General features: G+C 45.9%; 1 protein-coding gene across 2 annotated transcripts in view; it reads left to right on the top strand.

Moving 5' to 3' along the window:
* Positions 1-952: 952 nt before the first annotated feature.
* The window catches only part of ano8b (anoctamin 8b), a 103,066-nt gene continuing 76,658 nt past the window's right edge, over positions 953-27,360 (top strand). For both annotated transcript variants that reach the window (XM_055943733.1, XM_055943735.1), the window contains exon 1: positions 953-1,382. In XM_055943733.1, the coding sequence (XP_055799708.1) occupies positions 1,211-1,382 (172 nt within the window). In that variant the 5' untranslated portion in view covers positions 953-1,210. The remainder of the gene's footprint in view (positions 1,383-27,360) is intronic.

Here is a 27,360-nt window from a genome sequence, read left to right as displayed (position 1 = left end):
GGAAAGAAATAGGGGTTTTGAGAAAGAGAATACTGTTAACGACAGCGTTGTAAACATGGAAAGGATGAAAACAGAACAAACATGCATCATAGGCCACTGTAAGTGGACCTGTCGTCCAGGAAATACTGTAGAGCATATGTTAGGCTATGGTATGTCTATTAAATGGTGATGACTCCAATGTGGGCTAGAGAGGAAGCAGATGATCTGTCTCACAACAACAACAAAACATTTATCTGTGAAGAAATTTCTTGCATTGATAAATAAATAATGATGTACTTAATCCTTCACAGACAGGATGGGTTCTTTGTTATGTATTACACATCCGTGGAGAGGAGCTTCAACTACCTGCCTGTCTGTCTGCTGGACTGCTCAAGCACCTGCCTGCCTGTCTGTCTGCTGGACTACTCAAGCACTTGCCTGCCTGCCTGTCTGTCTGCTGGACTACTCAAGCACCTGTCTGTCTGTCTGTCTGCCTGTCTGTCTGCCTGCTGGACTACTCAAGCACCTACAACAACATAGGCTATTTTGCTGCTAAACTGTCTAGAGAGTGATCTGATCAATAGTAAGTACATAAACCTTGCTTTATAGGAACATAAATGTATGTTGTGTCTTATAAATGTGTATGTTATGGGGTGGAATCATGGGTGACTGACATGACTAGTGGTGGCGTACTTTTCCCTATGGCAAGGAATTGAAAATGAAATATAAACGTTTTATATTTTCAGTGATATCATAGCTGGTGGTGGCGCGTTTGCATCGGCTCGTGGTTCTATAAAGATAGACATGTTGTTCTCTAGCGGCTTGCAGAGGTCAGGGGCAAGTGAAGGGTGCATTTAAAGCAGTTCTCTCTTTGAGGGCGAGGAAGAGAACCATGATATTTTATTTCCAGCATGCCTGTGCGTGTATGTGTGTTTTCGTGCGTGCGCGTGTCTGTGTGTGAGGCTGGCTGTAGCCCTACGTGTGTCGTCCCCCCTTCTCTCTTTGTCCCTCCTCCATAGTAAGAATCAACCGAGCGCTATCAATCTGCTCGCATCCTGCTGCAAACTAGGATAAGCCACCACCACAACAACCTTCACTTTCACGTTCATTTAACCCCCCTCTCTCTCTCTGACACACCGATCAGCAGCGTCCCATGATTTGCCTGCCTGAGATGAGATTTCGCTCTCCCCTTTCCCGGAGAATATCGTCCGTTACTCCCCACTGAAATACCATGCCCGAGACGGGGGCGGCGGGAGCAGCAGCCCCTGCAGCAGCGGGTAGCAGCTCATCCGACAGCAGTGGTGGCACCGAGAGCTCGCGGCACAGACACCGATCACAAGGCGAAGGGGAAAAGACAGATCAAAGTGCTGCCTCCTCGCAGCAAACGTCATCCGGTGTACTGGGTGAGTCCGTCTTTTCAAAGGGTCGGTTTGGATTGGGCCGGGGACGGAAATTGAATGTAGAATTGTAGCGACAGGACAGGTGGATGTGGCAGGAAAATGAGATGAGCAGGGCATCACAATATAGCCAATAGCCTACTGCCACCGCAGCGTCTTTTTTTGTCTTTATGCACCGGGACCTTAGAAAAACATCCCACATCTTATCTTGTTTGTAAAATGATGTATTTGTCCTCGAAGGTCACTGTATATTCGTCGCTGTTTACTAGGCTACAAACCTCCATATTCCATATTTTCAGAGACATTGTGTTGTCTATGTAGGCTATCTCCAGCAGCCTGACATGTGGGAGGTTAGTCTGTAAATGCAGCAACGTCCCAGTTGCCAGCTTCTTGACGAATTAACCTTTTAATGTCACCGAAAGATTAGGCTACTGTATTCTGAGCTTTCGAACGGTCCGGGTTATGATCGTTGGCCACGAAAACATCACATTATACTCTACACTACACAGCCTGTTCAAACCGAGACGGATTTCGCACAATAGACAGATTAATGTTTTGTTATTTAAATGATGTATTGTGGGAAGAATGTTGGTGACATTGTGCCCCTTCTATCACTGGGTTTATGAATTCGTTCGGCTTTGTAGGGTCTATAAACTGGACCCGTTTATTTGAATAAGCAACATCGGTCATATTCTGCGCGGGGCCTGTATTATTTCTGGGATACGGTCCCGGGGCCTGTGTTATTTTTGGGATACGGTCCATGCTTCATGTGGGAACTGGAGCCGGGATTCTGGGAACTGCATCAGCTGCGTGTGGCTGTTTTCGTGTCTTGGCTGAAGGGCGGCAGAGAGAGCACAGGCAGCATGCTTCCCTCAAAAAACAATTTTATCGGCCCTCACTTGAAGGCAGAGATAACAATTTAAGTTTTAATGGCAATTTCCTGCAAATCAATACATTTCGCCATGGTGAGTTGGGTGATCACATGTCCCGGATTGTGCGGGACAGTCCCGCATTTTGGCCCTTTGTCCCGTGTACCGCAACCAAACAAGCATGTCCCGCATTTTATCAACAAATTCAAACGCCACTGATTTTTATTTATTTTATTTATTTGTCCCGTATTTCAGTCAGACATTCCAACCTGTCTCTTGCAGTCACGTTGCGCTCATGAAAAAAAATCTATATCATAAGGATGTGATCGCCATGGTGATGTTGAACACTTCTCCAATCGTTGTAGAGATCTGATATCCTGTGCAGCGCAAGACGAGACGTTGGCCAATGTTTCGTTTCTAGGTGCGCTTCAATTAGCTCGTTCGGTGCAGCAGGAGCAGGAGTGTAGTGCTGCTGGAGTGGACTGTAGCGACCATTCTGCCACTTCTCACAATGGGAATTTTTTAGTCAAGTTAGATCAAAGCTGAATCAATGTCTTTGAATATCACATAATGATTCATTCGCATTCTACATAACATAACCAAATACAATAGCACAGTATAATGTTACTGTTACACCAAAAACACCACCTCATTTCTGATGATATTTTAGGATGTTAGCTGAATAGTCACTAAACAAACTCACCAGCGCACCCCACTAAACATATTATGATTTGATTGAAACTAAATACAGGAAGGCTGTTGTTTTAATCAGCGTATGTTCACTTTGATTATGACCTTACGCCGATTAAGATAAGCAGAGTAAGGTGTTTACATGACTAATGCCATACTCGGCCTACTGCCATAATCAGTTTAATATTGATTTATTACTGTCTATGTAAAATTACCCACTGAGTGTACAAAACATTAAGGACACCTGCTCTTTCCATGACGTGTAGACTGACCAGGTGAATCCAGGTAAAAGCTGTGATCCCTTATTGATGTCACGTGTTAAATCCACTTCAATCAGTGTAGATGAAGGGGAGGAGACAAGTTAAATAAGGATTTTTGAGCTTTGAGACAATTGATACATGTGTTGATACATGTGTTGTGTGATACATGTGTTGTGCCAGGCAATAAAAAACATTTTTTTTTATTAAGTGCCTTTGAACGGGGTGTGGTAGAAGGTGCCAGGCGCACCAGTTTGTGTCAAGAACGGCAATGCTGCAGGATTTTTCACACTCAACCGTTTTCTGTGTGTATTAGGAAGGTGTTCTTAATGTTTTGTACACTCAGTGTGCAGTTAGTTAACACCATCTGCTCTAATTCACTCACAAAACAGTAATTCAATAAGATCTGAATACAAATTCCCATGAAACTGACGGAGATCAATTGATTGGTATGCAGATACAGTTTGGACGCTTCACCGTAAAACATGAAGAATTGTCATTCACGCTTGACAGTGATTATGGCCTATTTTGAAATTGGGTATGCCTAATTTGGTGATTGAGGATATTAAAAAAATATATATATTTTTTTGTTGTTGTTGACAATATGTGTTGGCCTAGGCAGACATTGCGATTGGAGGATGTATTTGAGGCATTTTCTGTAATGATAGAGAATTATATTGTATAGGATGATATCTTCAATAGGTTACATCTGTCGGTACAAACTTTGAGGAAATTACAACGTTACTTCTATTTGAATTGCTCTCCAGCACCTAAAAAAACATCACTAAACCATGAGTGGGAGGGTGGCGAGACAGTTGTTTAAGATACTCTATAAGATACTCTACCAACAGAGAGTTGTTTAAGATACTCTACCAACAGAGGGTTCTTTAAGATACTCTACCAACAGAGGGTTCTTTAAGATACTCTACCAACAGAGGGTTCTTTAAGATACTCTACCAACAGAGAGTTGTTTAAGATACTCTACCAACAGAGAGTTGTTTAAGATACTCTACCAACAGAGAGTTGTTTAAGATACTCTACCAACAGAGAGTTGTTTAAGATACTCTACCAACAGAGAGTTGTTTAAGATACTCTACCAACAGAGGGTTCTTTAAGATACTCTACCAACAGAGAGTTGTTTAAGATACTCTACCAACAGAGGGTTCTTTAAGATACTCTACCAACAGAGAGTTGTTTAAGATACTCTACCAACAGAGAGTTGTTTAAGATACTCTACCAACAGAGAGTTGTTTAAGATACTCTATAAGATACTCTACCAACAGAGAGTTGTTTAAGATACTCTACCAACAGAGAGTTGTTTAAGATACTCTACCAACAGAGAGTTGTTTAAGATACTCTATAAGATACTCTACCAACAGAGAGTTGTTTAAGATACTCTACCAACAGAGAGTTGTATAAGATACTCTACCAACAGAGAGTTGTTTAAGATACTCTACCAACAGAGAGTTGTTTAAGATACTCTATAAGATACTCTACCAACAGAGGGTTCTTTAAGATACTCTACCAACAGAGAGTTGTTTAAGATACTCTATAAGATACTCTACCAACAGAGGGTTGTGTAAGATACTCTACCAACAGAGAGTTGTTTAAGATACTCTATAAGATACTCTACCAACAGAGGGTTGTTTAAGATACTCTACCAACAGAGAGTTGTTTAAGATACTCTATAAGATACTCTACCAACAGAGGGTTGTGTAAGATACTCTACCAACAGAGAGTTGTTTAAGATACTCTATAAGATACTCTACCAACAGAGAGTTGTTTAAGATACTCTACCAACAGAGGGTTGTTTAAGATACACTACCAACAGAGGGTTGTTTAAGATACTCTATAAGATACTCTACCAACTGTCACGTTCCTGACCTGTTTTCTCTTGTTTTGTATGTCTTTATTGGTCAGGGCGTGAGTGTTGGGTGGGTAGTCTATGTTTTGTATTTCTAGGTTGGTTTTTGTGTTCGGCCTGGTATGATTCTCAATTAGAGACAGGTGTGTATCGTTTGTCTCTAATTGAGAGTCATACTAAGGCAGCCAGGGTTTCACTGGGGTTTTGTGGGTGTTTGTTCCTGTGTCCACACATGGACAGTTGAAGGTTAGTCACGTTTGTTGTTTTGTAGTTTTGTAGTGTCTTGTTTGCTGTTTTCATTAAAAGATGGCTTATTTCCCTCAATCCGCATCTTGGTCCTATCCATGCTCCTCCTCGTTTGAGGAGGAGAACAACATTGACTGCCTTTACACCAACAGAGAGTTGTTTAAGATACTCTTTAAGATACTCTACCAACAGAGAGTTGTTTAAGATACTCTACCAACAGAGGGTTGTTTAAGATACTCTATAAGATACTCTACCAACAGAGGGTTCTTTAAGATACTCTACCAACAGAGGGTTCTTTAAGATACTCTACCAACAGAGAGTTGTTTAAGATACTCTATAAGATACTCTACCAACAGAGGGTTCTTTAAGATACTCTACCAACAGAGAGTTGTTTAAGATACTCTACCAACAGAGAGTTGTTTAATATACTCTATAAGATACTCTACCAACAGAGGGTTCTTTAAGATACTCTACCAACAGAGAGTTCTTTAAGATACTCTACCAACAGAGAGTTGTTTAAGATACTCTATAAGATACTCTACCAACAGAGGGTTCTTTAAGATACTCTACCAACAGAGAGTTGGTTAAGATACTCTACCAATAGAGAGTTGTTTAAGATACTCTACCTACAGAGAGTTGTTTAATATACTCTACCAACAGAGAGTTGTTTAAGATACTCTACCTACAGAGAGTTGTTTAAGATACTCTACCAACAGAGAGTTGTTTAATATACTCTACCAACAGAGAGTTGTTTAAGATACTCTACCAACAGAGAGTTGTTTAAGATACACTACCAACAGAGAGTTGTTTAAGATACTCTACCAACAGAGAGTTGTTTAAGATACTCTACCAACAGAGAGTTGTTTAAGATACTCTACCAACAGAGAGTTGTTTAAGATACTCTACCTACAGAGAGTTGTTTAAGATACTCTATAAGATACTCTACCAACAGAGAGTTGTTTAAGATACTCTACCAACAGAGAGTTCTTTAAGATACACTACCAACAGAGAGTTGCAGTGGTACGGACGGGAGATGACAAGTGCTTGGATTAGGACCTGTGTCACTTCCTGTGTGAGGTAGGGTCGTACTCTCTGGATGTTGTAGAGCATGAACCTGCAGGAGTGAGTCACTGCTTTGATGTTTGCAGAGAACGACAGGGTGTTGTCCTGGGTCACGCCAAGGTTCTTTGCACTCTGGGAGGAGGACACCACAGAGTTGTCAACCGTGATGGAAAGGTCTTGGAGCTGGCAGGCCTTCCCTGGGAGGAAGAGCATCTCCGTTTTGTTGAGGTGGTGGGCCGTCATCCAAGCTGAGATGTCTGCCAAGCATACAGAGACACGTACCGCCACCTTGGTGTCAGAAGGGGGAAGGAGAAAAGTAGTTGAGTGTCATCACAATGATAGGAGAGATCATGTGAGGATATGACAGAGGCGAGTGACTTGGTGTATTGAGAGAAGAGGAGAGGGCCTAGAACCGAGCCCCGGGGGACACTAGTAGTGAGAGCACGTGTTGCAGACACATCATCGCCACGCCACATGGTAGGAGTGACCTGCCAGGCAGGATGCAATCTAGGAGTGTTTAGAGCCTGAGACGCCCAGCCCTGAGAGGGTGGAGAGGAGGATCTGATGGTTCACGGTGTTGAAGGCAGCAGATAGATCTAGGAGGATAAGAACAGAGGAGAGAGCGTCAGCTTTGGCAGCGTGGAGAGCCGCCTTGAAGCCTGAGAGAGATAACGAGAGGGTTTGTCGGAGACAGCACAATCAAGTGTTTTGTAAAGAAAATAAAGAATGGACACTGGTCTGTCGAAAGGGGAGAAAGAGGTCAAGGCGTAGGGTCGTTCTGTGTGAGTGGGATCAGTGGACTAGTAGACAGAGTGAATGAGGAGGAAATGCAGAGTGAATGAGGAGGAAATGTTTTCACTCTTTTTTATGGTTGACAAAGTCGTCTGCGGAGAGTGGACAGGGAGAGTGGAGAGGGAGGAGGTGGAGAGGGAGAGTGGAGAGGGAGGAGGTGGAGAGGGAGAGTGGAGAGTGAGGAGGGAGGAGTTGGAAAGGGAGAGTGGAGAGGGAGAGTGGAGAGGGAGGAGGTGGAGAGGGAGAGTGGAGAGGGAGGAGGTGGAGAGGGAGAGTGGAGAGGTAGAGTGGAGAGGGAGAGTGGAGAGGGAGGAGGTGGAGAGTGGAGAGGGAGAGTGGAGAGGGAGGAGGTGGAGAGTGGAGAGGGAGGAGGTGGAGAGGGAGAGTGGAGAGGTAGAGTGGAGAGGGAGGAGGTGGAGAGTGGAGAGGGAGAGTGGAGAGGGAGAGTGGAGAGGAGGGAGAGTGGAGAGTGAGGAGGGAGGAGTTGGAAAGGGAGAGTGGAGAGGGAGAGTGGAGAGGGAGAGTGGAGAGGGAGGAAGTGGAGAGGGAGAGTGGAGAGGGAGGAGGTGGAGAGGGAGAGTGGAGAGGTAGAGTGGAGAGGGAGAGTGGAGAGGGGAGAGGGAGAGTGGAGAGGGAGGAGGTGGAGAGTGGAGAGGGAGGAGGTGGAGAGGGAGAGTGGAGAGGGAGAGTGGAGAGGGAGAGTGGAGAGGGAGGAGGTGGAGAGGGAGAGTGGAGAGGGAGAGTGGAGAGGGAGGAGGTGGAGAGGGAGAGTGGAGAGGGTGGAGGGGGAGAGTGGAGAGGGAGAGTGTAGAGGGAGGAGGTGGAGAGGGAGAGTGGAGAGGGAGAGTGTAGAGGGAGGAGGTGTAGGGGGAGAGTGTAGAGGGAGGAGGTGGAGAGGGAGAGTGTAGAGGGAGGAGGTGGAGAGGGAGAGTGTAGAGGGAGGAGGTGGAGAGGGAGAGTGGAGAGGGAGGAGGTGGAGAGGGAGGAGGTGGAGAGGGAGAGTGTAGAGGGAGGAGGTGGAGAGGGAGAGTGTAGAGGGAGGAGGTGGAGAGGGAGAGTGTAGAGGGAGGAGGTGGAGAGGGAGAGTGGAGAGTGGAGAAGGAGGTGGAGGATTAAGGATGGAGTATGAAGTGGAGAAGATTTTCTCAGGGTTTACATTTTGAGTGATAGAAAGCGGCTCTTGCAGCAAATACAGAGACAGGAAGGAATGGAAGGATGATAGGTCCTCTGGAAGTTGAGCTTTTCTCCATTTCTGCTCAGCTGCCCGCTGCCCTGTTCTCTAAGCTCGCAGTGAGTTGCTCAACCATGGTGCGGGAGTCGAAGGTTGAACCGGCGGAGAGGAAATGGGACAATGAGAGTCAAAGGATGCGGAAAGGGAGGAGAGAAAAGTTGAAGAGTAGGGGCAGGTGACAGGAGGGAGAAGGATTTAGCAGAAGAGATAGAGGATTGAAGAGAGTAGTGGGAGAGAGAGAGAGAGAGGGAGAGAGAGAGAGAGAGAGAGAAAGCGAGAGAGAGAAGATTGCGGCGGCGCATGACCATCTGGGTAGGAGCTGAGTGGGTTGGAGGAGAGATGGGTAGGGGCTGAGGGGTTGGAGGAGAGATGGGTAGGAGCTGAGTGGGTTGGAGGAGAGATGGGTAGGAGCTGAGTGGGTTGGAGGAGAGATGGGTAGGAGCTGAGTGGGTTGGAGGAGAGATGGGTAGGGGCTGAGGGGTTGGAGGAGAGATGGGTAGGAGCTGAGTGGGTTGGAGGAGAGATGGGTAGGGGCTGAGTGGGTTGGAGGAGAGATGGGTAGGAGCTGAGTGGGTTGGAGGAGAGATGGGTAGGGGCTGAGGGGTTGGAGGAGAGATGGGTAGGAGCTGAGTGGGTTGGAGGAGAGATGGGTAGGGGCTGAGGGGTTGGAGGAGAGATGGGTAGGAGCTGAGTGGGTTGGAGGAGAGATGGGTAGGAGCTGAGTGGGTTGGAGGAGAGATGGGTAGGGGCTGAGGGGTTGGAGGAGAGATGGGTAGGAGCTGAGTGGGTTGGAGGAGAGATGGGTAGGGGCTGAGGGGTTGGAGGAGAGATGGGTAGGAGCTGAGTGGGTTGGAGGAGAGATGGGTAGGAGGAGAGATGGGTAGGAGCTGAGTGGGTTGGAGGAGAGATGGGTAGGGGCTGAGGGGTTGGAGGAGAGATGGGTAGGAGCTGAGTGGGTTGGAGGAGAGATGGGTAGGAGCTGAGTGGGTTGGAGGAGAGATGGGTAGGAGCTGAGTGGGTTGGAGGAGAGATGGGTAGGGGCTGAGGGGTTGGAGGAGAGATGGGTAGGAGCTGAGTGGGTTGGAGGAGAGATGGGTAGGAGCTGAGTGGGTTGGAGGAGAGATGGGTAGGAGCTGAGTGGGTTGGAGGAGAGATGGGTAGGGGCTGAGGGGTTGGAGGAGAGATGGGTAGGAGCTGAGTGGGTTGGAGGAGAGATGGGTAGGAGCTGAGTGGGTTGGAGGAGAGATGGGTAGGAGCTGAGTGGGTTGGAGGAGAGATGGGTAGGAGCTGAGTGGGTTGGAGGAGAGATGGGTAGGGGCTGAGGGGTTGGAGGAGAGATGGGTAGGAGCTGAGTGGGTTGGAGGAGAGATGGGTAGGAGCTGAGTGGGTTGGAGGAGAGATGGGTAGGGGCTGAGGGGTTGGAGGAGAGATGGGTAGGGGCTGAGGGGTTGGAGGAGAGATGGGTAGGAGCTGAGTGGGTTGGAGGAGAGATGGGTAGGAGCTGAGTGGGTTGGAGGAGAGATGGGTAGGAGCTGAGTGGGTTGGAGGAGAGATGGGTAGGAGCTGAGTGGGTTGGAGGAGAGATGGGTAGGGGCTGAGTGGGTTGGAGGAGAGATGGGTAGGAGCTGAGTGGGTTGGAGGAGAGATGGGTAGGAGCTGAGTGGGTTGGAGGAGAGATGGGTAGGAGCTGAGTGGGTTGGAGGAGAGATGGGTAGGGGCTGAGGGGTTGGAGGAGAGATGGGTAGGAGCTGAGTGGGTTGGAGGAGAGATGGGTAGGAGGAGAGATGGGTAGGGGCTGAGTGGGTTGGAGGAGAGATGGGTAGGGGCTGAGGGGTTGGAGGAGAGATGGGTAGGGGCTGAGGGGTTGGAGGAGAGATGGGTAGGGGCTGAGGGGTTGGAGGAGAGATGGGTAGGAGCTGAGTGGGTTGGAGGAGAGATGGGTAGGAGCTGAGTGGGTTGGAGGAGAGATGGGTAGGAGCTGAGTGGGTTGGAGGAGAGATGGGTAGGAGCTGAGTGGGTTGGAGGAGAGATGGGTAGGAGCTGAGTGGGTTGGAGGAGAGATGGGTAGGGGCTGAGGGGTTGGAGGAGAGATGGGTAGGAGCTGAGTGGGTTGGAGGAGAGATGGGTAGGAGCTGAGTGGGTTGGAGGAGAGATGGGTAGGAGCTGAGTGGGTTGGAGGAGAGATGGGTAGGGGCTGAGTGGGTTGGAGGAGAGATGGGTAGGGGCTGAGGGGTTGGAGGAGAGATGGGTAGGAGCTGAGTGGGTTGGAGGAGAGATGGGTAGGAGCTGAGTGGGTTGGAGGAGAGATGGGTAGGAGCTGAGTGGGTAGGAGGAGAGATGGGTAGGAGCTGAGTGGGTTGGAGGAGAGATGGGTAGGGGCTGAGTGGGTTGGAGGAGAGATGGGTAGGGGCTGAGTGGGTAGGAGCTGAGTGGGTAGGAGGAGAGATGGGTAGGGGCTGAGTGGGTAGGAGGAGAGATGGGTAGAAGCTGAGTGGGTAGGAGCTGAGTGGGTAGGAGGAGAGATGGGTAGAGGCTGAGTGGGTTGGAGGAGAGATGGGTAGGGGCTGAGTGGGTTGGAGGAGAGATGGGTAGGAGCTGAGTGGGTTGGAGGAGAGATGGGTAGGAGCTGAGTGGGTTGGAGGAGAGATGGGTAGGAGCTGAGTGGGTTGGAGGAGAGATGGGTAGGGGCTGAGTGGGTTGGAGGAGAGATGGGTAGGAGCTGAGTGGGTTGGAGGAGAGATGGGTAGGAGCTGAGTGGGTTGGAGGAGAGATGGGTAGGGGCTGAGTGTGTTGGAGGAGAGATGGGTAGGAGCTGAGTGGGTTGGAGGAGAGATGGGTAGGAGCTGAGTGGGTTGGAGGAGAGATGGGTAGGAGCTGAGTGGGTTGGAGGAGAGATGGGTAGGGGCTGAGGGGTTGGAGGAGAGATGGGTAGGAGCTGAGTGGTTTGGAGGAGAGATGGGTAGGAGCTGAGTGGGTATGGTTGGAGGAGAGATGGGTAGGAGCTGAGTGGGTTGGAGGAGAGATGGGTAGGGGCTGAGTGGGTAGAAGGAGAGATGGGTAGGGGCTGAGTGGGTAGGAGGAGAGATGGGTAGGGTAGGAGGAGAGATGATAGGGGCTGTGTGGAGAGATGGATAGGGGCTGTGTGGGTAGGGTAGGAGGAGAGATGGGAGAGAAAAGGAAACAAAATAGTGATCAGAGACCTGGAGGAGGGCTGCAGTGAGATTAGTAGGAGAACAGAGACCTGGAGGAGGGTTACAGTGAGGTTAGTAGGAGAACAGAGACCTGGAGGAGGGCTGCAGTGAGATTAGTAGGAGAACAGAGACCTGGAGGAGGGCTGCAGTGAGATTAGTAGGAGAACAGAGACCTGGAGGAGGGCTGCAGTGAGATTAGTAGGAGAACAGAGACCTGGAGGGCGGCTGCAGTGAGATTAGTAGGAGAACAGCCTCTAGTAAAGATGAGGTCAAGCATATTGCCTGCCTTGTGAGAGGGAGGGGACTGGGAAAGGGTGAGGACAAACGAGGCAAGGCGGAGAAAGTAAGAGGTGGAAAGAAATGAATTGACAAGTGACAGTGACCACATGTAATTCAAATGAGGATATATACAGGTGACAGAAGGGGAAGAGAAAATCTCCATTTATGAGTAATTGTCTGCCCCGTGCCACCGCCGTAACGACCAGATGCTCTCGGACGATGAGAGAACATATGATGAAGAGAGAGCAGCTGGATTAGCAGTCTTCTCTGGGGTGATCCGTGTCTCCGTCAGGGACAAACATTGTAGGGACTAAAGGGCAATATACTGGAGTCGGAGATAAACTCAGCCTTACTGACTGCAGGCCACAGTTTCCAAACACTGCCAGAGACTAGGAATTCCACACGGGCTGTGCGCGCAGGGTAAACTAAATTAGAAGGGTTACAGCCACGGGGTGGTGAGCGTCTGTAAAACCATAACAGGCAGAGGAGAGAACTAGGATACTTGACAAGCTACAATATGAGATCGCCAGTAGATAACAGTGGAAGGTAACCATAACAACCATAAAATGCCATGTTAATGATATCTAAGTGAGAGTGACTAACACAATCAATGCGTGCCCCTTTGCTATTCGGCCCTGATTACTACAAGTTTAGATAGCTGGCTAGACTAATTAACCAATAAAAAAAACAATAAAAAAACATGGCTAGTTGAGTGACTGTCAGTGGTTAACATAACAAGAGAGAAACTGCTGATTCACAACCAAAATAAATAAAAATTGCACCTTGCCTATTCTAATATTCTAACTCTCAATTTAGGAAAAAAACTGACTGAGGGTAACTATCCTGGAAACATAGCTTACAGTTAATGAAAGAGAGTGGCTCTTCACTTGGCCAGAGATGGTCTTTGACTTAGTCCACGATAACGTAACTAAAGATATTGTAAACTGTGGAGTGTAGCTGTATTTGTGTTAATATGGAGGGACTGACTTCACTGTAGGCTAACAGTAATAATATTAACCCTGCAGCGATTTTCTCTGTCAGCATTAGTATATAGTCTGTATATTACTATGGACTGTATTTACCAGTTGGTTCATGGGGGAGAAGAAGATTGGAGCTGGGGAGTCAGTGGGCTTTAGTTTCGTCAGGATTAACTTGATATCACATAACTGCCTTCTCGCATGTCAGTGTCTGTCAGCACCCCCCCCCCCCCGCCCCCCCCCCCCCCCCCCCCCCCCCACCCCCCCACCACCACACACGGTGTATTGAGTCCTGATGCTTGATTCTCCCTCCCCGTTTCAGCCGGGCGGGACAGCGAGGATTGGATGATTGGATGTTTCTTCTCCATGTCTTCCTAATCCATTTCTGTTTAGTCTAAAGTAGCTTTGATCCGTTCAGCCACTGTCCTTTGTGACTTCACCCCTCACAGTCCCTGCCCTCGTCCTCCACATGAATTATACGTCCATCATAGGACATAGTCATCTTCGCCCTATGGGTCCTCGCTGAACGAGTACACTACATAGAGAATAGGGTTTAATTTGGGACGCATACTGAGTTGCAGCAATTACTGACTGTGTCTGTCTGCAGACTGCTAGAGCAGCTGCTGATAAGGAACAGTTCCGTCAGGGAAATTAGGGCATGGATTTCACAGTGGATACTCATTCAACCACAACATCAAAGGGGTTTGTTTTGGTTGGTTGGGAGGGAGGGAGGGAGTTTCCCTAATCTGATAGAAAAGGTATTGGTTGTTAAGAGTCTCCCTCTTCTAAACGTGGTCTGTGCTTATTTATTATTTTTATAAATGTAACTTTTATTTAACTAGGCAAGTCAGTTAAGAACAATTCTTATTTTCAATGACAGCCTACCAGGGATCTGCCTTGTTCAGGGGTAGAAAGACAGATTTTTACACCTTGTCAGCTCGGGGATTTGATCTAGCAAACTTTCGGTTACTGGCCCAACTCTCTAACCACTAGGCCACGCTGCCGCCTAGTATTAAGTATATTTCCCAATTATCATTGGTTTAACTCTATCTCTCTCTGTAGATCAAGTGAATAACTGATCTTAGCGTTACCCGGGTAACATCTCAACCCAAAGAGAATGCTCTTGGAAAAGCAACTCGGAGCAGGAGACTGTGGAGCGCATTGAGAAACACCCGTCCTTGTCTGAACCAATCAGAGCAGGAGACTGTGGAGCGCATTGAGAAACACCCGTCCTTGTCTGAACCAATCAGATCATGAGAACTGTTTTCACTCTGCCGACATCCTCAGAAAGTGGCACCAGATCTATTCTGGGATCTTGGTGAGATAGGAGGTTCGAGGGATCCATTTTGGGAAAACTTAGTTTCATTCTTTAGAGCTCAGCATTAATAAAGGCACTTCACCTTGTGCAATAATGCATGAGTGAAATGTTTTAAGCAGGGATGTGCACTCTGACTCAGCACACATCATCCACACAGCCTTGGCACTGGCAGGGATTCCACTTTCTCTGTGTATCTCTCTTTACCCCTCAGTGAGAAGTCCCCCACTCTGCCTTAAGCAGATTTAGACAGGTACAATGGCACACAGCTTGGTTTAAATACATGTATCCTCTGTGACAGCACTGAAGAGCAAAGCAAATTATTCAAAAGCATCAAACTTGCCACACTTGTAGAAGCAAGAAGCTACAATTTTTACAGCAGACATTCTAATATATTCTATCTGAACCTATTATATTCTATTCTATCTGATCCTATTCTATTCTATCTGATCCTAATATATTCTATCTGAACCTATTATATTCTATTCTATCTGATCCTATTATATTCTATCTGATCCTATTATATTCTATCTGATCCTATTATATTCTATCTGATCCTATTATATTATTTTCTCTCATAGCACCATAGAGATAGAATACGGTACAGTATGGATCCCTCGAACCTCCTATCTCACCAAGATCCCAGAATAGATCTGGTGCCACTTTCTGAGGATGTCGGCAGAGTGAAAACAGTTCTCATAGAGATAGAATACGGTACAGTATAGCACCATAGAGATAGAATACGGGACAGTATAGCACCATAGAGATAGAATATGGTACAGTATAGCACCATAGAGATAGAATATGGTACAGTATAGCACCATAGAGATACAATACGGTACAGTATAGCACCATAGAGATAGAATACGGTACAGTATAGCACCATAGAGATAGAATATGGTACAGTATAGCACCATAGAGATAGAATACGGTACAGTATAGCACCATAGATATAGAATACGGGACAGTATAGCACCATAGAGATAGAATATGGTACAGTATAGCACCATAGATATAGAATACGGTACAGTATAGCACCATAGAGATATGATACGGTACAGCATAGCACCGCAGTATAGAATATAGTACAGTATAGCACCATAGAGATAGAATACGGGACAGTATAGCACCATAGAGATAGAATATAGTACAGTATAGCACCATAGATATAGAATATGGTACAGTATAGCACCATAGATATAGAATACGGTACAGTATAGCACCATAGAGATAGAATATGGTACAGTATAGCACCATAGAGATAGAATATAGTACAGTATAGCACCATAGAGATAGAATATAGTACAGTATAGCACCATAGATATAGAATATGGTACAGTATAGCACCATAGAGATAGAATATGGTACAGTATAGCACCATAGAGATAGAATATAGTACAGTATAGCACCATAGATATAGAATATGGTACAGTATAGCACCATAGAGATAGAATATGGTACAGTATAGCACCATAGAGATAGAATACGGTACAGTATAGCACCATAGAGATAGAATATAGTACAGTATAGCACCATAGAGATAGAATACGGGACAGTATAGCACCATAGAGATAGAATATGGTACAGTATAGCACCATAGAGATAGAATATGGTACAGTATAGCACCATAGAGATAGAATACGGTACAGTATAGCACCGCAGTATAGAATATAGTACAGTATAGCACCATAGAGATAGAATACGGGACAGTATAGCACCATAGATATAGAATACGGTACAGTATAGCACCATAGAGATATGATACGGTACAGTATAGCACCATAGAGATAGAATACGGTACAGTATAGCACCATAGAGATAGAATACGGTACAGTATAGCACCATAGAGATAGAATACGGGACAGTATAGCACCATAGATATAGAATACGGTACAGTATAGCACCATAGAGATATGATACGGTACAGTATAGCACCATAGAGATAGAATATGGTACAGTATAGCACCATAGAGATAGAATATGGTACAGTATAGCACCATAGAGATAGAATACGGTACAGTATAGCACCATAGAGATAGAATATAGTACAGTATAGCACCATAGAGATAGAATACGGGACAGTATAGCACCATAGAGATAGAATATGGTACAGTATAGCACCATAGAGATAGAATATGGTACAGTATAGCACCATAGAGATAGAATACGGTACAGTATAGCACCGCAGTATAGAATATAGTACAGTATAGCACCATAGAGATAGAATACGGGACAGTATAGCACCATAGATATAGAATACGGGACAGTATAGCACCATAGAGATATGATACGGTACAGTATAGCACCGCAGTATAGAATATAGTACAGTATAGCACCATAGAGATAGAATATGGTACAGTATAGCACCGCAGTATAGAATATAGTACAGTATAGCACCATAGAGATATGATACGGTACAGCATAGCACCGCAGTATAGAATATAGTACAGTATAGCACCATAGAGATATGATACGGTACAGTATAGCACCATAGATATAGAATACGGTACAGTATAGCACCATAGATATAGAATACGGGACAGTATAGCACCATAGAGATAGAATATGGTACAGTATAGCACCATAGAGATAGAATACGGTACAGTATAGCACCATAGATATAGAATACGGGACAGTATAGCACCATAGAGATAGAATATGGTACAGTATAGCACCATAGAGATAGAATATGGTACAGTATAGCACCATAGATATAGAATATGGTACAGTATAGCACCATAGAGATAGAATATGGTACAGTATAGCACCATAGAGATAGAATATGGTACAGTATAGCACCATAGAGATAGAATATGGTACAGTATAGCACCGCAGTATAGAATATAGTACAGTATAGCACCATAGAGATAGAATATGGTACAGTATAGCACCATAGAGATAGAATATGGTACAGTATAGCACCATAGAGATAGAATATGGTACAGTATAGCACCGCAGTATAGAATGTTCCCTAATGATTTCCTGCTTACCGGCGTCTCTTGTCGTCTCAGAGCAGAGCCTGTATTAGGTAGAGACATCTTCCTCCTCGCGTCTTCCATCCTCTTCCAGGATACTGCTGAGCTGCACAGGATCAGTATTAGTACAGTGAGAAACTGCTAAGTGTGGGGTGACCTTGATGCCAGTAATCAGATAGTTGTCTGAACTTTAACCTTAATATATGACCAACGCTGCTCTGGCCTGACTGACGCTGCTCTGGCCTGGCTGACACTGCTCTGGCCTGACTGACGCTGCTCTGGCCTGACTGACGCTGCTCTGGCCTGACTAGTGCTGAGTCTGGCCTGACTGGTGCTGAGTCTAGCCTGACTGATGCTGAGTCTGTCCTGACTGATGCTGAGTCTGGCCTGATTGATGCTGAGTCTGGCCTGACTGATGCTGAGTCTGTCCTGACTGATGCTGAGTCTGTCCTGACTGATGCTGAGTCTGGCCTGATTGATGCTGAGTCTGGCCTGACTGATTCTGAGTCTGGCCTGATTGATGCTGAGAGTGGCCTGACTGGCGCTGAGTCTGGCCTGACTGGTGCTGAGTCTGGCCTGACTGATGCTGCGTCTGGCCTGACTAATGCTGTGTCTGGCCAGACTGATGCTGCGTCTGGCCTGACTGAAGCTGAGTCTGGCCTGACTGGCGCTGAGTCTGGCCTGACTGGTGCTGAGTCTGGCCTGACTGACGCTGAGTCTGGCCTGACTGACGCTGCGTCTGGACTGATTGATGCTGAGTCTGGCCTGACTGATGCTGAGTCTGGCCTGACTGGTGCTGAGTCTGTCCTGACTGATGCTGAGTCTGGCCTGACTGATGCTGAGTCTGGCCTGACTGATGCTGAGTCTAGCCTGACTGATGCTGAGTCTAGCCTGACTGATGCTGAGTCTAGCCTGACTGATGCTGAGTCTAGCCTGACTGATGCTGAGTCTTCCATAACCGCATGGCACGCTGCAGGGACGTCTGACTGGGATTTCATTTCACCTCCTAATAGGTCTGTCATGCTTCCAGTCAACTTTGATATGCATCACTCTATTTGTTGTTCAGGAAAGGGAGCAGAATTACAATTTTTGTTATTTTGTATCATGCCAAAATGCCAAAATGAGATAGCCTCTGTCTATATGAACAAACTAACTAACATGGACGGTCCTGTAGCCTTGAGTGTTCATATCAGACATGACAGTGACCAAATGGTTTCACAGAGGAAATGGAGAATATTGATGAAGGCGGGCTGGATTAAAGACAGCAGTAGCTGTGCGGTCTAAGGGCCATATAAGGGATGATGAGAGTATCTGTGAGCAAGCTGGTGGGGCCCTCCATCAGCATCAGGCCTACCAAACCCATTCTGTCTCAGGTTGCTGTCTTGTGTTACTAAATGTTCTTCCAGAGATGAGCAATGCAAGTGGTGCTAGTCATACATTGATGTTGTCTGTCTGAGGGTCAAGCCTAGTCAGCCTGCCACAACACCAACCCTACTTCGAGCTTACTCACTAAGCCTACTTCGAGCTTACTCACTAAGCCTACTTCGCTTGAGAAATTAGAAAAAATCGTGCTGTTTGTCCATTTTGAGGCGCCGTAGCCAGTATACACTTCCTCAAAATAGTCAGAATTAATCTAAGATGACTCAAATCTGTCATTAATTTTGATGTTTTTGCAGAGGAGATCTTAGTCAAGTAATTTTACATCTAACTAAGATCTTTGGTGCAGTATTTCTCAATGAAAAAAATTGCATGAAAACGAGTTGTTGAATGACCACAAAGACTTTATTGAAGAATCCCTACTGTTGACCAATCGCCGACTGTTTTTAACCTCAGTCATGCCATGGGGAATAAGACCGGATCGGTTCTTCTCTACTCTCTACTCTACTCTCTACTCTACTCTACTCTCTACTCTACTCTCTACTCTACTCTCTACTCTACTCTCTACTCTACCCTCTACTCTACTCTACTCTCTTCTCTACTCTCTACTCTACTCTCTACTCTACTCTCTACTCTACCCTCTACTCTACTCTACCCTCTACTCTACCCTCTACTCTACTCTCTACTCTACTCTACTCTACTCTCTACTCTACTCTCTACTCTACCCTCTACTCTACCCTCTACTCTACTCTCTTCTCTACTCTCTACTCTACTCTCTACTCTACTCTCTACTCTACTCTACTCTACTCTCTACTCTACTCTACTCTACTCTCTACTCTACTCTCTACTCTACTCTCTACTCTACTCTACCCTCTACTCTCTACTCTACCCTCTACTCTACCCTCTTCTCTACTCTCTACTCTACCCTCTACTCTACTCTACTCTCTACTCTACCCTCTACTCTACTCTCTACTCTACTCTACTCTACTCTCTACTCTACTCTCTACTCTACTTTACTCTCTACTCTACTCTACCCTCTACTCTACTCTCTACTCTACCCTCTACTCTACTCTCTACTCTACCCTCTACTCTACTCTACCCTCTACTCTCTACTCTACTCTCTACTCTACCCTCTACTCTACTCTCTACTCTACTCTACTCTCTACTCTACTCTCTACTCTACTCTACTCTCTACTCTCTACTCTCTACTCTACTCTACCCTCTACTCTACTCTCTACTCTACTCTCTACTCTACCCTCTACTCTACTCTCTACTCTACTCTCTACTCTACTCTCTACTCTACTCTACTCTCTACTCTCTACTCTCTACTCTACTCTACCCTCTACTCTACTCTCTACTCTCTACTCTACCCTCTACTCTACTCTCTACTCTACCCTCTACTCTACCCTCTTCTCTACTCTCTACTCTACTCTCTACTCTACCCTCTACTCTACCCTCTACTCTCTACTCTACCCTCTACTCTACTCTCTACTCTCTACTCTACTCTCTACTCTCTACTCTACTCTACCCTCTACTCTACCCTCTACTCTACCCTCTACTCTACCCTCTACTCTACCCTCTACTCTACTCTCTACTCTACTCTACTCTCTACTCTACCCTCTACTCTACTCTCTACTCTACTCTCTACTCTACTCTACTCTACCCTCTACTCTACTCTCTACTCTACTCTCTACTCTACCCTCTTCTCTACTCTCTACTCTACTCTCTACTCTACCCTCTACTCTACCCTCTACTCTACCCTCTACTCTACCCTCTACTCTACTCTCTACTCTACTCTCTACTCTACCCTCTACGCTACCCTATACTCTACTCTCTACTCTACTCTACTCTCTACTCTACCCTCTACTCTACCCTCTACTCTACCCTCTACTCTACCCTCTACTCTACTCTACCCTCTACTCTACTCTCTACTCTACTCTCTACTCTACCCTCTACGCTACCCTATACTCTACTCTCTACTCTACTCTACCCTCTACTCTACCCTCTACTCTACTCTCTACTCTACTCTACTCTCTACTCTACTCTACCCTCTACTCTCTACTCTACCCTCTACTCTACCCTCTACTCTACTCTACTCTCTACTCTCTACTCTACTCTACCCTCTACTCTACTCTCTACTCTACCATCTACTCTACTCTCTACTCTACTCTCTACTCTACTCTCTACTCTACCCTCTACTCTACCCTCTACTCTACCCTCTACTCTACCCTCTACTCTACCCTCTACTCCACCCTCTACTCTACTCTCTACTCTACCCTCTACTCTCTACTCTACTCTACCCTCTACTCTACTCTCTACTCTACCCTTTTCTCTACTCTCTACTCTACTCTCTACTCTACCCTCTACTCTACCCTCTACTCCACTCTCTACTCTCTACTCTACTCTACCCTCTACTCTACTCTCTACTCTACCCTCTACCTCTGCCGAAGGTCTACAGGGGAGAGGAACAGTTTTTAGTCCATTTCAGACATTGGTATTTCAGCACCAGTGCATCACTGGCTCTCTTCTTTACCTAATTGGTTATTACAAAAATACACAAGTTCTGAATATTACCTAATTGGTTATTACAAAAATAGATACATTCTGAATAATACCTAATTGGTTATTACAAAAATAGATACATTCGGAATATTACCTAATTGGTTATTACAAAAATAGGTAAGTTCTGAATATTTTTTTAAATATTTATTTGTGGAAATACAAACCAAATAGTAGGTCAAAGAGCCTCTCCTGTCATCTCTTTTCATTGGGACACGTCAACATTTCTGGCCTCTAGTTAAGGGCTGTAATAACATAAAGACACTTTCCTATTAGTTGACCTTTCGGTGCATGTGCAACGTGATTAAAATACTGTTTTTAACCACACTGCTCTCGCTGTTTCTCTTTCTGGTTCCTGTGGCACTTTTGTCCCCTCTGCAGAACTAACTACAAGAGGGTTGCCTGCCACTGTGCAGCATTGCATGAGAGCCTCACAAATAGGCTGTCAGGAAAATGTATTGTAACACCATCTCTATACCCACCCTAATCCTGCACCCAACATTTCCCCTTTAGAAATGTATCTCTGTTAGTTTTGTGTTTCGTCTTTGATGTCCTCCGTAGAATTGCTCTTGCACACACAATTACCTTTGCACCGCTTATTTGGTTGATGTCTCAAAAAACATCAAGCCACCTTTGCACTTCGCCTGGGGAACAATCTAGAAACACTGGAGGTGCTACTCTAACGGGCCCTCGGGTTTGACTGCTGTGACTCAACCGCCGAGGATTCTCTTAAGTGGCTGCGATGTCTTGAATTAACTTCAACCGGTCCAATTTGATTGAATGTAATTATTGTAAACCTCGGGGCAATTACTCTCTCATACCGTGTAGTAAAAAGTGATGCTTGCTACCAACATAAATGCTGCGGTATCTTTCAGGAGCTGGAAGACTCTAAATTGTAAATTGCTACTGTACATGTCTGATATGTGGCAATATAGATACTTTATATTTAATTCATGCTGTTAATACTTTTGCATACTGCAAATATAATAACTACCCTACAGTTTAATAACAAGTTTTTTAGAACATACAGTATTGCATTATTTTAGCTCACAGGAGGTTGGTGGCAGCTTAATTGAGGAGGACTTGCTCGTGGTTATAACTGGAGCGGAATAGGTGTACATGAGTTGGTCTCATTGAGTCATTGAGAGAGACAGGAAGTGAATCTATATTATAGTCTGTGGTCATTACATCCTCATGGTGTCGATTTGTCTGGGGAGAAGGAACCACAGGAAGCTGCTGAGGGGAGGACGGCTCATAATAATGACCGGAACGGAACCAATGGAATGGCATCTAACACCTGGAAACCATGGAAACCATGTGTCTGATACCGTTCCACCTATTCCGCACCAGTCATTACCATGAGCCCGTCCTCCCCGATTAAGGCGCCAACCAACCACCTGCGGGAGGAACCCTCCATGTTCATGTACTGCATCGACCTCTAGACTAGGACCCTCCTACAGTATGGACCCAGGGCCATTATATTGGACCTCCCTATCCTCACAGACGTCATACATATCAATACTACAGTATAGGGCATCAGTCTCAGGGCTGATAGGAAGGGTTAGCGGGTGCTAGAGACTATATAGTAGATGACTTTGTGTCACTATAGTATGTGTCATACAATGTGTGCGAGTTAAAGGGGAAATCAGACCTAAAATGACTTTTCTATAAATAGCTAGTCTATTATCATCAGTGTGGTTGTACAGTATGGAGAGGAGCGTTGCTCAGAGGACTGTAGCAGTTTGGTCATCTCTACTCCATTCATCAGGACAGTTTGGTCATCTCTACTCCATTCATCAGGACAGTTTGGTCATCTCTACTCCATTCATCAGGACAGTTTGGTCATCTCTACTCCATTCATCAGGACAGTTTGGTCATCTCTACTCCATTCATCAGGACAGTTTGGTCATCTCTACTCCATTCATCAGGACAGTTTGGTCATCTCTACTCCATTCATCAGGACAGTTTGGTCATCTCTACTCCAGTCATCAGGACAGTTTGGTCATCTCTACTCCATTCATCAGGACAGTTTGGTCATCTCTACTCCATTCATCAGGACAGTTTGGTCATCTCTACTCCATTCATCAGGACAGTTTGGTCATCTCTACTCCATTCATCGGGACAGTTTGGTCATCTCTACTCCATTCATCGGGACAGTTTGGTCATCTCTACTCCAGTCATCAGGACAGTTTGGTCATCTCTACTCCATTCATCGGGACAGTTTGGTCATCTCTACTCCAGTCATCAGGACAGTTTGGTCATCTCTACTCCAGTCATCAGGACAGTTTGGTCATCTCTACTCCATTCATCAGGACAGTTTGGTCATCTCTACTCCATTCATCAGGACAGTTTGGTCATCTCTACTCCATTCATCGGGACAGTTTGGTCATCTCTACTCCATTCATCGGGACAGTTTGGTCATCTCTACTCCATTCATCAGGACAGTTTGGTCATCTCTACTCCATTCATCAGGACAGTTTGGTCATCTCTACTCCATTCATCAGGACAGGACACGTTCTCTCTTCTCACCAGACGTAGAAAGAGAATCTATTCCTAATCTGGATGAAGTCACTGCTAGACAGTTTGTCATCTCACCGCCGCTCATCGCTGGTCTACCATAGTATTACATCCTAGTGAGAGAGAAAAAGCTCCCATGGGATCTGACTTGGAGAACCACGGGTCATACATACATACCAATATGCAGTACATGCACAGGAAGGTCTGTAAATATGCCACGGTGCAGCAGTAAGAGTCATGTGATTCCTTATTGACCTCATGAAAAGGAAACATGATATGTGAAATGAGAAGTATAATACGGGACAATGGGGTCAATTGGGACAATACGGGACAATGGGGTCAATGGGGACAATGTGGTCAATGGGGACAATTCGTGTCAACGAGGACAATGGGGTCAATGGGGTCAATGAGGACAATGGGGTCAATGGGGACAATGGGACAATGGGACAATGAGGACAATGAGGACAATGGGGTCAATGGGGTCAATGAGGACAATAGGGTCAATGGGGACAATGGGGACAATGGGGACAATGGGGTCAATGGGGACAATGGGGTCAATGGGGACAATGCATTAGCATTGTGTTTTCTACTCGCTCACTGTGACCTAAAAATAGAGCTATCAATATAAATTTACTTTAATTGAGTTTTTCACACCTTTATACAGATCATACAGTGTTAGTCCTTCCATCCTTTATACAGATCATATAGTGTTAGTCCTTCCATCCTTTATACAGATCATATTTTGTTAGTCCTTCCATCCTTTATACAGATCATATAGTGTTAGTCCTTCCACCTCTTAAAAGGAAATGGCTTTAAATCCCTTATTTCCTGAAATGGCTGGTCATGGCTAATAGTATCAGCCTGAAGTGGGTCAGTGCCTCCAACGCTAATGCCCTCTACTCTACCCTCTACTCTAATGCCGTCTACTCTACCCTCTACTCTAATGCCTTCTACTCTACCCTCTACTCTAATGCCGTCTACTCTACCCTCTACTCTAATGCCGTCTACTCTACCCTCTACTCTAGTGCCGTCTACTCTACCCTCTACTCTAATGCCTTCTACTCTACCCTCTACTCTAATGCCGTCTACTCTACCCTCTACTCTAATGCCTTCTACTCTACCCTCTACTCTAATGCCGTCTACTCTACCCTCTACTCTACCCTCTACTCTAATGCCGTCTACTCTACCCTCTACTCTAATGCCGTCTACTCTACCCTCTACTCTAATGCCGTCTACTCTACCCTCTACTCTACCCTCTACTCTAATGCCTTCTACTCTACCCTCTACTCTAATGCCTTCTACTCTACCCTCTACTCTAGTGCCGTCTACTCTACCCTCTACTCTACCCTCTACTCTAATGCCGTCTACTCTACCCTCTACTCTAATGCCGTCTACTCTACCCTCTACTCTAATGCCATCTACTCTACCCTCTACTATAATGCCGTCTACTCTACCCTCTACTCTAATGCCGTCTACTCTACCCTCTACTCTACCCTCTACTCTAATACCCTCTACTTTACCCTCTACTCTAATGCCGTCTACTCTACCCTCTACTCTAATGCCGTCTACTCTACCCTCTACTCTAATGACGTCTACTCTACCCTCTACTCTAATGCCGTCTTCTCTACCCTCTACTCTAATGCCGTCTACTCTACCCTCTACTCTAATGCCTTCTACTCTACCCTCTACTCTAATGCCGTCTACTCTACCCTCTCCTCTAATGCCGTCTACTCTACCCTCTACTCTAATGCCGTCTACTCTACCCTCTACTCTAATGCCGTCTACTCTACCCTCTACTCTAATGCCGTCTACTCTACCCTCTACTCTAATGCCGTCTACTCTACCCTCTACTCTACCCTCTACTCTAATACCCTCTACTTTACCCTCTACTCTAATGCCGTCTACTCTACTCTCTACTCTAATGCCGTCTACTCTACCCTCTACTCTACCCTCTACTCTAATACCCTCTACTCTATCCTCTACTCTAATGCCGTCTACTCTACCCTCTACTCTACCCTCTACTCTAATGCCGTCTACTCTACCCTCTACTCTAATGCCTTCTACTCTACCCTCTACTCTAATGCCTTCTACTCTACCCTCTACTCTAATGCCGTCTACTCTACCCTCTACTCTAATGCCGTCTACTCTACCCTCTACTCTACCCTCTACTCTAATGCCGTCTACTCTACCCTCTACTCTAATGCCGTCTACTCTACCCTCTACTCTAATGCTGTCTATTCTACCCTCTACTCTACCCTCTACTCTAATGCCGTCTACTCTACCCTCTACTCTAATGCCATCTACTCTACCCTCTACTCTAATGCCGTCTACTCTACCCTCTACTCTAATGCCGTCTACTCTACCCTCTACTCTAATGCCGTCTATTCTACCCTCTACTCTACCGTCTACTCTAATGCCGTCTACTCTACCCTCTACTCTAATGCCGTCTACTCTACCCTCTACTCTAATGCCGTCTACTCTACCCTCTACTCTAATGCCGTCTACTCTACCCTCTACTCTACCCTCTACTCTAATACCCTCTACTTTACCCTCTACTCTAATGCCGTCTACTCTACTCTCTACTCTAATGCCGTCTACTCTACCCTCTACTCTACCCTCTACTCTAATACCCTCTACTCTACCCTCTACTCTAATGCCGTCTACTCTACCCTCTACTCTACCCTCTACTCTAATGCCGTCTACTCTACCCTCTACTCTAATGCCTTCTACTCTACCCTCTACTCTAATGCCTTCTACTCTACCCTCTACTCTAATGCCGTCTACTCTACCCTCTACTCTAATGCCGTCTACTCTACCCTCTACTCTACCCTCTACTCTAATGCCGTCTACTCTACCCTCTACTCTAATGCCGTCTACTCTACCCTCTACTCTAATGCCGTCTATTCTACCCTCTACTCTACCCTCTACTCTAATGCCGTCTGCTCTACCCTCTACTCTAATGCCGTCTATTCTACCCTCTACTCTAATGCCGTCTACTCTACCCTCTACTCTAATGCCGTCTACTCTACCCTCTACTCTAATGCCGTCTACTCTACCCTCTACTCTAATGCCGTCTATTCTACCGTCTACTCTACCGTTTACTCTAATGCCGTCTACTCTACTCTCTACTCTAATGCCGTCTACTCTACCCTCTACTCTAATGCCGTCTACTCTACCCTCTACTCTAATGCCGTCTACTCTACCCTCTCTTCTAATGCCGTCTACTCTACCCTCTACTCTAATGCCGTCTACTCTACCCTCTACTCTAATGCCGTCTACTCTACCCTCTACTCTAATGCCGTCTACTCTACCCTCTACTCTAATGCCGTCTACTCTACCCTCTACTCTAATGCCGTCTACTCTACCCTCTACTCTAATGCCGTCTACTCTCCCCTCTACTCTAATGCCGTCTATTCTACCCTCTACTCTACCCTCTACTCTAGTGCCGTCTACTCTACCCTCCACTCTAATGCCGTCTACTCTACCCTCTACTCTAATGCCGTCTATTCTACCCTCTACTCTACCCTCTACTCTAATGCCGTCTACTCTACCCTCTACTCTAATGCCGTCTACTCTACCCTCTACTCAAATGCCGTCTACTCTACCCTCTACTCTAATGCCGTCTACTCTACCCTCTACTCTAATGCAGTCTACTCTACCCTCTACTCTAATGCCTTCTACTCTACCCTCTACTCTAATGCAGTCTACTCTACCCTCTACTCTAATGTCTTCTACTCTACCCTCTACTCTAATGCCGTCTACTCTACCCTCTACTCTAATGCC

The sequence above is a fragment of the Salvelinus fontinalis genome, chromosome 14, assembly GCF_029448725.1.
Source record: "Salvelinus fontinalis isolate EN_2023a chromosome 14, ASM2944872v1, whole genome shotgun sequence".
Classification (NCBI taxonomy): Eukaryota; Metazoa; Chordata; class Actinopteri; order Salmoniformes; family Salmonidae; genus Salvelinus; species Salvelinus fontinalis.
The sequence above is the reverse complement of the archived record's forward strand: the minus strand, read 5'-3'. Positions and strand labels throughout refer to the sequence as shown.